Source organism: Lactuca serriola, chromosome 6 (genome assembly GCF_051521515.1).
Source record: "Lactuca serriola cultivar US96UC23 chromosome 6, Lser_US96UC23_V15, whole genome shotgun sequence".
NCBI classification, from domain to species: domain Eukaryota; kingdom Viridiplantae; phylum Streptophyta; class Magnoliopsida; order Asterales; family Asteraceae; genus Lactuca; species Lactuca serriola.
The window spans coordinates 171,285,283-171,296,657 of NC_136413.1; the positions used below are offsets into that span (position 1 = coordinate 171,285,283).

Here is an 11,375-nt window from a genome sequence, read left to right on the forward strand (position 1 = left end):
TGTTATGTTTATAATTAGGAATGTTCTTAGTCAATGTAATGCCTACTTTTGTACTTTTTGATTCGAGGGCTACTCGATCGTTTGTATCTCTTGCATTCAACAAGAATTTCGATGTTATTTTGGGAGCGTTGGATCATTCTTTGGTTGTTAAGATTGTCGATGACTGTACCGTGAGTGCATCAAAGGTTTATCGTGATTGCGTTATGCAGATGTTTCGGGTGAAGTATCTGATTGATCTTGTTCATATTCATCTAAGAGAGACGAAGGTTATTATGGGCATGGATTGGTTAAGCTAGTTTGGAGTTATGATCGACTGTGAGCATCAGTTGGTGCGAGTTCAAACCCCAAGTGGGGGAGAACTGATTATTCATGGTGAAGGCGGTCAGAGCGGACCAACCATTTGTTCGGCGACAAGGGCTAGGAGATATTTGCAGCATGGGTGTTCCGGGTTTTTGGCTTATGTGGTGGATACAAGGATATAGCAAAAGAATACCATTTTAGATGTTTCATTCATACGGTATTTTCCTGACGTGTTTCTTGAGGATTTGCCGAGAGTGCCTCCTGAGAGGCAGATTGAGTTCATGATCGATTTAGTTCTAGGTGCGGCTCTGATAGCCAAGGCACCTTATCATCTTGCACCTCCTAAGATGCAAGAATTGCCCATGCAGCTTCAGGAGTTGTTTTCTTTGCGACTCTTGCATGTATGTTATATGTTTATTGGGTGAGGACCGTTTATATAGTTAGGCGAGACCCGTTTATATGTTTGCGGGGCGAGACATGTTTATATATTTGTTGGGTGAGGCTCATTATGGTATGTGCTATTTTGGGGAACTCACTAAGATTTGTGCTTACAGTTTAAATTTAAATGTTCCAGGTACTTCTGGTAGCAAGGGGAAAAGCCCAACCTGATTGCATCACATCCATCGAAGATTCCGCACTATCTATTTTATGATTCCACTTTGATTTTTATTGGAACTACAAACTCCTGTTTTGATTATCTTTTGTTGGGATGATGTTTGAACTATTTTATTATGATTTAAATATGAAAATTTTACTCTATATTTTGGAACGTTACACGTTTATTAAATGTTTAAATTCCTAGCAATATTGATATTGTGCTCAAGCAAGGTTGGCATCACATTAGTAATATGAGTATGTTAGAAATTTATCATTGGAAAATCGAGAGTGTTGGCCATATCCAAAACTCTCTTTAGTGGTTAATATAGGTTTTTACCTCCTAAACGAGTTGATGATTTCAGTTGTGGCGGTAGATAACATGAAATCCCTTATTGTGTAACACCCAGATCGCATGTAAACTCTTTAATTTTTAAATATTTATTTACTCTATATAAAATGCCATTATGATGGGCATAATGGAGGGTTATGTGGGGCGTAGCTCATTTAACCTAGTTGCGAATTTCTCTTGAGTACGTTGGGCATACTCGTGGCAGAGGCAAACCGTAATTTTTGGGTCTTGGCATTTAGGGGAGTATGTTGGGATTACCTTCTAGGTACGCATGGTGTAGCATGTTTAGCCCCATTTTCCTTTTTCTTTTAAGCTTAATACGTTGGGCATAATGAGGTAGTACGCTTAACATACTCACCAGAAGGCTTTTTGGGCCATTTTGGGCCTTGGGATATATTGGGTTTTGGACCATAGTTATTTGGGCCAAGTGTGAGAATGGTAGAATGGTCTTCCACCCTTAGTATAATAAATTATGTTTTGTACCTTTAACTATGGGTTATTACCCTAATTGATAATTAGGGTTGGTTTGGATATGATTAGTGTGAGGAGCTACTGTAGCAGCAGCTCGTGTGTATGTGGCTTTCTTATCATCGGATTGAGGTGAGTCTCTTCTTTGTACTCATGGGTCGAAGGCACCAATGTTGGCCCACTGGATTATGTTTGTAGGATGCTAGTTTTATGTGTGATACTTGAATGTTATCTATCATCGGATTGAGGTGAGATCCCTTGGCATGAATCATAAACTCGTTTTCATGAGGATCATACCAACGTTGGAGATTTTCAAACTTAATAATGGTTAAGGATTTCCCTGATGAAAAGCCATAAGATAATTGTAAGATAGAAGAAATGGTTTAGAGAAAATCATAAAGAAAAACAAAGAGTAAGGAAAAAAAGCAAAAGAGATGAAATGGAATAAGAGATGTCACATAGAGAAGGGTAAAAAAACTCAACAAGAACAAAAAAAGTAATCATTTACCATGCTGACAGAGCAATTAATGTGCATAAGTAATTGACATGCCGCCGCCTAGAAAACTAGAAAGTTGCATGGAAAAGCCACTCAGAGTCTCAGATGTTGATGTCATCAACATCATTAGACTTAAGACTAATGGCACTTGACGACGCTACCTATGCAACGTTATTAGGAATCATTTCCGAGAAGAACAAACCATAACATTGCATTTGTGAAGTGATAAAGACACCTATTCAAGGGCGGTGCTAGACACTAGTACTAAGTAGAACAACTGATCTACCTAGCATAGAGTAGTTATCATGCACGCGATAAGCACACAAACGATTTAGCTTGATATACGCCTTGCTCTGTGTAAACCACCTTTTTACTCTAACAAAATGTACTAGAAGAAGGACCATCAACCATCAAATAAGGACAATATCCCCAGACAGCCTACGTCAGTGGAAGATAAGACAAACAACATGATCGACCTACAAAGGCTAGATCGTGCACAAAACATAAGTACGGTATCTCACCTACATACATACCCAAAACCCTAATATCTCATCATAAGTTAACTTGATCGTCAGAGTGTACTCCTATGACCTCCACCCGGAGTGTGAATGATGGTGTTCCACTTTATGATGATCTCAGTTTTGGCCAGGTGAAGTCTTATTTACCCTTACCATCCTCAACCTGAAATACTAGTTCACATCATGTATTTTTAGCTTTGTTTTGACGAAAAGTTACAAAACTAATTGTTGGTTTGCATACACGATAAGAAGAAAAAGAATAAGGAGGTGTTTGAGTTTGAGGAGATAACACATACAAAGGTAAATGATTTAGGTTATTATAGTTTCTTCATATAAAAAAAATACTAAACTATATATGTTGGTATGGAGGATGAGATGAATAATACTAAGGAGGGGCCCAAGTTCTTAGATACGACACATACGAAGGAGGTGAAGGATTTAGGTTTGTATAATTTCCTTCAATAAAATTATAGTAAAGTTTAAATGTTCATATGCACATATGACTCAGATATAGGATTTATATCTTTATATAACCACTCGACGACTAGTGTGTTAATTGCAATTGCACATATGACTCGGATAGATTATTTATATCTGTATACCCACACGGTGACAATTGTGTTAATTGGAATTGGGACCAAATTAAGCTCGAACCCCAAGCTAGGTGGATGTTACCCTGGTGCGGGATTCAATACTCGCAATTCAGGAATATAAGAGATTTCGTTGATTATGCTTCCTCGTGAGGGAATTGTCCCAAGAAAAGGAATACGCTATGTATGATCTTATACCCTACCATCCGGAATATTTGGCTTGAAAGGAATGATAAAATTTTCAAAAAGATTGGAGTCAACCCAACCAAAACTAGGGATTCCATCATAACTCAATCTTTCAAATGGAATAAGTACATGGGTAATGGATTAGAAAGCTCGGCGGAACGGAGTTTGCTCTCCTTGTTTATCTTATGGCTCTATTTAAATTTAAAGTGAGTATTGTTTTGTAATTTATTGTTTTTTTTGTTCTGGTTGTTCACCCGTACATAACTGCTTTTTATTGTTTGGGTCTTTACTTGTAAAACTATTCCCTAAAAAAAAGGAAGTTGGATGTTGACCGGATAACTATATCTTCATTTATATAATTACATCATTTAAGATTTCAAAATGGATATTTATATCATTGTATATGTGTTCATACATATTAACACCTCAAACGCGTATTGGAATTTGGAGGTGCTTGCACATCTTTTACTTTATCAAATTCTAGACATCTTTTGAAAACCAAGATATATAAAAGAAATAATATAGTAAACTTCATATCTTATAGATCGAAAACCTTAAACCCCGCTATTAATTTCCTAACTTTTTAGTTTTTGCAACTCATAAAATATTACTTTTTCGTGGAATAGTTTTTCCCAAACTCATAACCAAATTTCATAGGTAGCTATTTGTCGAAAAATAATAGTCGTGGGTTAATGCCACGTTGAAAAGCGAGTTTTGTGCATGATTATCCCATAAATATCATATTACGTTTAACGATAGAATTTACGACGACGTTGGAGTTTTGTAGCAAATAATCTTTTTGTGAAAATACAGTAATTTTGATTTATACAAAATTGTTGTTGGGTTCTATTTTATTAGTATTTATTTTCATTATTGTTTTGACTACTTTATCTATAGGTAAATTTAATGATTTAAGTTAGTAACTCAACTAAATACGTAAAAAGCTTAATGGAAACATGACGATATAGTCTATACACGTTACTTTTTTGAATTAATATCACCTCCTCCCACTTACGCAATTCTATGTATAAATTTACATGACTTCGACTAGAAAAGCTGTATGCATGGTCATCTACAATGCCTTTATGTATCAAAATCTTGTTGTTCTTCTTCATATCATTAGCAAGATTCACTAATTCAGAAGCATGGGGTCGACATCATGTGTTTTTCGTAAGTATGTTTAGAAGAAAGTTTGCATTTTTGTCCCTTTAATATCATAAGCTTTTATATACATGTCATTCATAATTAAGTATGAATCGCATAAATTAAACATAAATATTTGATTGTGTAGGTGAAGGAGGCATCGTATACACGACTTTGTGAAACGAAAACCATTTTAACAGTAAATGAACAATTTCCAGGACCAACGTTGTATGTTCATGAAGGAGATACAATTTATGTCAAGGTCCATAACAATGGAAGATACAACATCACCATTCATTGGTATGAATTGAAACTCTTTTCTTGTTCATTACAAGTTACAACATCATCATATATAGTACTTAACTTGGTCACAAGATTCTTTAATTTCATACAATATTTATGTAAAGATATTTGACTAATAGTTAAATATTATCGTTTAACTATCAGATCAAAACTCATATTTATTCTTATTTGTTTGCTTTTATATGTTAATAAGAAAAAAAAAGTATAACAAATCGATGCTAGCTCATGATTTTGGCAAAATACATACTTTTAATTAAATTTAGAGCAACAGTCATGAAATTAAGCCCGCTTTTGGCACACAATAAAATGATTTTATTTTAATTTCAAGTAAAAACTTGTAGTATTTAGTTATAAAAAAAAATATAATCCCAGTCTTAGATATGAATACTTTCCACCTCAAAAGAGTATAAAGTAAGTAAATTTATTACTTATATTTTACGTAGTGATTCTATTTAGTAAAAAAGCAATTCACAAAACACTTTTTAAAATTTAAATATTCATGGCTACAAATAAATTTGCAGAAGCAGACCAAAAAACCTGTTAACACAAAGCCACAAGATACGAACTCATACGCACAATGCACACAAGTTTAGCTCGACAATAACACGAGAATGCTATATAAACAACATACAGTTTACGAGAATGATCAAGCAATATGATCAACTCAATAACTTCATATATATAACTCAACACCATATTATATATCCTTAATTAATCTTAACAATTTTTTTACAAGTATATGAATGAGTTCAAAACCTCAGGCATGGTGTAAAGCAACCACGGAATCCATGGAGTGATGGTCCTGAATATATCACGCAGTGTCCGATTCAACCAGGTGATTCGTTTAACTATAAGATCATATTCTCATCGGAGATTGGGACACTATGGTGGCATGCTCATAGCGACTGGTCTAGAGCCACCGTCCATGGTGCTATCATCGTGTACCCCAAACATGGCACCACCTATCCCTTCCCCGAGCCTTATCAGGAAGTGCCCATAATTTTTGGTAAGTATATATACTTTGTTTAGCATGTATATTTTTATATCTTTAACGAATTTATCATCGAAAACATTGAAAAAAACACTCTTTTCATTCAGATTTGAACATAACTTTTGTCCAGCCCATTCCTCCAACCCATCTACTTAGCCCACGAACCAGATTTAGCCCATGATTAGAATATCACACATAAACGAGTTCGCTGCAACATAAGAAAGAAAAGAAAACAAGTAACTATTTTTCATATATAATACACCTTTGATCCATATAAAACTTAATCCAACGTTTCATCATCGGGAAAAGTCATCGGGTCGAGAATTGGGTCGAACTCTAGTTGAGATATGAACCGAATTTAGCCTACAATCAGAATATCACACATAAACAAGTTCACACCATAAGAAATAAAAGAAAACAAGTAACTATTTCTTATAATAAACGGATCGATCCATTTAAGTTAATATTGTTGAATAAAGAAATATTTCAATAAAAATGTTCATTCTTTCAGGCGAGTGGTGGAAAGAAGATATTATGGAAGTGCTCGAGGAATTTGTCGCATCAGGTGGTGCCCCAAGAGACTCTGATGCTTATACCATCAATGGTCAACCTGGTGATCTTTATCCATGTTCGAACCAAGGTTAGATTCGTAATTTTACATGCTTGAAAGCTCAAACTTTTGCAACGAAAGTATTTCAAGGTTAAGACGTTTTTTTACAGATATCTTCAAGTTAAATGTGAAATACGGGAAAAGATATCTTTTACGTATGGTGAATGCTGCAATGAACGAAATCCTCTTTTTCGCCATTGCTAATCATTCACTAACAATTGTGGGAGCCGATGGTGGCTACACCAAGCCAGTGACAAAAGAATATGCAGTAATCGCCCCCGGCCAAACACTTGATTGTTTGTTAGAAGCAACCAAGGCGGCCGGTGGCAGTTACTACATGGCTGCCAGAGCATATTCAACCGCGTTTGGCATTCCATTTGATAACACCACCACCACCGCAATCCTCGAATATGATAATGGAACTAATTTACCAACAACCACTCCCTTCCCTTCTCTACCTTTTTACAACGACTCCAGTGCTGCTTTTGACTTTCTTATTGGTCTCAAGAGCCCGGGCCCACTTTTATTCCCGTTAAACAAGTACGATATGCAAATATATTCCACCGTTTCTGTAAACGCAGTCCCATGTCAGAACAATTCATGTGCGGGCCCAAATAATACACGACTAGCAGCTAGTATGAACAACATAAGTTTTGTATCTCAGTTTATTGATATACTTGAAGCATACTATTATAACATCAACGGTGTGTTTGGGACACGGTTTCCTGGTGTTCCTCCATTGTTTTTCAACTTTACTAGTACTAACTTACCATCGATTTTACTAACACCTAAGAGGGCTACAGAAGTGAGGGTGATCGAGTATAATTCAATCATAGAAGTGGTTTTTCAAGGAACAAACTTGGTAGCGGGTATTGATCATCCTATGCATTTGCATGGATTCGATTTTTACATCCTAGGATGGGGATTTGGTAACTTTGACAAAAATAATGACCCGTTGAAGTATAACCTCGTTGACCCACCTCATCGAAACACAGTCATTGTTCCAATAAATGGATGGGTTGCGATTAGGTTCAAAGCTCATAACCCTGGTAAGATGCATATTACGTTACATAGTTTGTTTGTTTTTTTAATATATAATCATGAATTGTTTTTATAATAATAATAAATTTGGAACAGGTGTATGGTTTATGCATTGTCATCTTGAACGTCACCTTACATGGGGGATGGAAACAGTATTCATCGTTAAGAATGGCAAAGAGGCTCAAGAACGCATCCTACCACCACCTCAACACATGCCACGATGCTAATTTCGTGTACATTGCATCGTTTATCCTTATTTTATGGATTAAATGATATATACATTATAAACTTATAATTAAAAACTTATTAACCGGTGTGATTCTTACTCTATATGTTATTTGATGTTAGAACTTAAAAAGTACACAACGTATAGAAAAATGCCTTAATGGATTAAGACACTATCCCTTTGCCTATTTGCTTTTTTTTTTCACTCCTCTCGCATTAAAAATAATGAATATTATTAAAACCAACAAATATTAATCATATTAGTCTTCGGTCTAAAAAGGTCTAGAAAAGAACAACAATAAGATCACTAAAAGTTTAAATCAAAGGCCACCAAAAATGTGTATAACTTCCAGAAAAATCTCAAAGGTTATAAAGCATGTTACAAATATTGTAAAATGTTGAATAAAAGAACCCCACAAGAAAATTTTAAAAAAAGGTACAAAAAAATCAACACTTAAAGTTTCAAATTTTGAAAATAGAAAAAAACACACGTGTTGTTAGCCACCCTTACGTATAAAAATGCCAAGGATGACATCAGCAACAAGCAAACAGACAATATGGTTAACAAGCACAGCCACCTCGTTGCTCTGTTTCTGGAACTGCCTCCGGGACACCCTGGAAATATCTGTATAATATAACACAAAAAAAAAAAAAAAAATTCAGAAAATACAAGAAATAGCAAATTACTTTCATTCATTTGTTGTATTACATATATAGCATTGTATTTGTATATTTAGAAAATTGGAAAGAAATAATAATAATTATTGTTTTTTATGTGCACTTACATATCCTGTTCATGTTCATTTGCCATTGCAGTTCTTGCAATAGACAAGAATGCAGCATCAACATTAAAGTCTTCTTTAGCAGATGTCTCAAAGTAAGGAATATTCCCTTTTGAAGCACACCATTCCCTTGCTTTTTTCTCAGAAACCTAAAAATTAAAATTACTTTTAGTAAATTAGTAATTAAATTTTAAATTATTAATATAATGAAGCCTTACCACTCGACTATTTCCACCATCTATATCGACCTTGTTGCCAAGCAATATGAAAGGAAAAGTACTTGGCTCTGGTGGATTTGCCTAAAAACAAAATCAAAATAATTAAAATATGAATTGATTAAACTACAATTACAAATTAACAAATTAACAAATTAACATACCTGTTTGAGAAATTCCTCATGCCAATTATCAAGTGTATCAAAAGATCGCATCACATTCACATCATACACAAGAACACAACAATCTGCTCCTCGATAAAATGCAACACCAAGACTTTGAAACCTCTCTTGTCCAGCTGTGTCCCATATCTTGAAAATGAATTTTATGATGAGTGAAGAAGATATGAATTAGGTATAAAGTAACACAATTAAGAATTAAGAATTAAGAATTAAGAATTAACTCACCTGTAAAGTGACAAGTCTGTCATCTATTTGCAATTCTTTGGTGACAAAATCAGCTCCGATTGTAGCTTTATATTGCTGACTGAATTTCTTATGTACATATCTTAAAAATAGTTAAGAGAAAATCACAATAACCAATTGATTCAGCATATTGAGTGTATAAACTGTTTAGCTGTGAATCAAGTATCTTAAACATCAATGATATAGAAGAGTTAGAAAGATAAAATGAACAAACAAGATGTAGAAATGTAAATTTGCCCCAAAAAACAGGATCGTTGTAACTTTGTTCTAACTTTCATGGGGATGAGGCTTTAAACACTACATTCTAAAATCTAAAAGTACTTTTCTACTAAAGCAAGATATTCCGTTCAACGGATAAAGCGAGAAATACAAATAAAACGGGAAAAGCATCAATATTCTTCTTCTCTCCACCTTTTTTAGGGGTGGTGTTTGAAGCATTCAACGCCATTGTGAGGCTAAGAAAGAAGAAAAATAGAGGAAGGAAGAGAGAAGAACAGGGCGTCGCTCTCCGTCGTCGTTACGACGGTGTTGTGGAGGTGCCATATCGGCCCTCCACGGCGTTTTTGGTCCCATACCGATGAGTCTAAAGAAAAACATAAAAGTTAGAAGGATACTGATTCATCAATGACGTCTTACCAACCCTGAAAAGAAATCACGTGAAATTTCAAAAGTAAAAATCATGAGAACGAAATCGAGTTTCAAATCAAACCCTAAATCAAAAATCTACATACATACCCACTGTCGCCAAGGACGATGACCTTGAGCAAAGTTCTTCTACGCATAGCCATAATCGAACAAGATTTCAAATCTGCAGAGAGAGATTGAGATCAACAAGTGGTGGTGAAAAGGGACGCCAATTTCGATCTGTGTTTCTGTAAGATTTTATGAAAATGATGATATAATTGAGGTTGAACAGCAAAGGAGGTACAACACATAATGCATATTGTATATATGGTTATAGCGTGACTTGTCTTATATGCGATGAATCTTGTTCTGGAAAAAGGTATTTTCCCATACGTGGGCGGACCAGGAAGACACCGGTGCGTCCTAATTTTTTCTATATTCTCTTTTTATTATTATTAATAAACACAAAAATGACCTTCAAAGTACATAAAAAGTCTTAAATATATATAATCTAACTAAAAAAACTGCGACAAATGTCAAATAGTATATTTTGTTGTTTTTGTATTAATTTTTTTTTAAGGAACACCAAACTCACATTCTCTAATGCTATTTATAAATCTACATCTATATATCTATCCCAAACATGATTAAATATATGATCAAAGTGGTCTGGCCCCTTTTATGGGGTCCAAGAGACCAAACCTTTGGTGTTGACCGGTCATCGGTGAGTGTCGAGAGGGAGTGTCTCGCGTATTTTGAAGCAACACCCCGAAACATTTAGAGATTTTGGATTTAAATGCGTTGGAAAAACATCATTATAATAAAGAAAGTTGAGAAGTTAATTAGAATTTAGGGTTGCTCGAACGTAACTCGAGCTACCTTGGCAAAACTAGACGTCCAATCCGCCTACGACAACTAAAGTTAGAGTTGTATATGTAGTTTTTACACAAATTGTTTTTCAACTGCATATTCGAGAATTTTGTCAATTTTATCAAATTTTCACATTAGATGAGTATATATATTTATATTTCCATTTTGAACACTTTTAAGAAAATATAAAAATCCATACTCTCGAGAAGGAAAAAAAAAAAGAAAAAAAAAACTCATTTATTTTAATGCATAGAACTTTGAGTGTTCCTTATGGATTATCCTGAGTTGAATCAATAACATTATAAGGATTTATTTAGATACATTGATTACAAAACCTTTATTTTTAAAAAACTTTATTTTTTGAATAATCCATACCAAACCTGATAGGTAAATATTCTAATATCTAGTGAATATTCTAATTTTCATATGTATTGATATGAGATTTTTTTTATCAAAAATGCCATAAAATATAAAATTTGATAAATATATGATAGTCGCAGGGACGGACGTGGTATGGGTCTTGCAGGTCCCAGACCATTACTAGATTTCGTCTCCTAAGGGTAAAAAGTTTATACGATTAACATGATCATGTCAACTACCAAGACAAGTACATAATAAAACATATTAATATATTATTTTTTT

The 11,375-nt window shown here is 34.3% G+C and overlaps 2 protein-coding genes across 2 annotated transcripts; one reads left to right on the plus strand and one right to left on the minus strand.

Moving 5' to 3' along the window:
• The first annotated feature begins 4,581 nt into the window (after positions 1 to 4,581).
• Positions 4,582 to 8,007, plus strand: LOC145060413 (laccase-15-like). The gene is made up of 6 exons (XM_079008085.1): positions 4,582 to 4,674; positions 4,796 to 4,947; positions 5,712 to 5,956; positions 6,453 to 6,581; positions 6,662 to 7,600; positions 7,689 to 8,007. The coding sequence occupies exons 1-6, from the start codon at positions 4,582 to 4,584 to the stop codon at positions 7,817 to 7,819; spliced, it is 1,689 nt and encodes a 562-aa protein (XP_078864211.1). The 3' UTR covers positions 7,820 to 8,007.
• Positions 8,008 to 8,131: 124 nt separating this feature from the next.
• Positions 8,132 to 10,190, minus strand: RABG3A (RAB GTPase homolog G3A). The gene is made up of 7 exons (XM_079005183.1): positions 9,975 to 10,190; positions 9,854 to 9,880; positions 9,222 to 9,321; positions 8,979 to 9,125; positions 8,818 to 8,898; positions 8,603 to 8,748; positions 8,132 to 8,442 (listed from the first exon to the last, which is right to left on the minus strand). The coding sequence occupies exons 1-7, from the start codon at positions 10,025 to 10,027 to the stop codon at positions 8,379 to 8,381; spliced, it is 618 nt and encodes a 205-aa protein (XP_078861309.1). The 5' UTR covers positions 10,028 to 10,190; the 3' UTR covers positions 8,132 to 8,378.
• Positions 10,191 to 11,375: the final 1,185 nt, after the last annotated feature.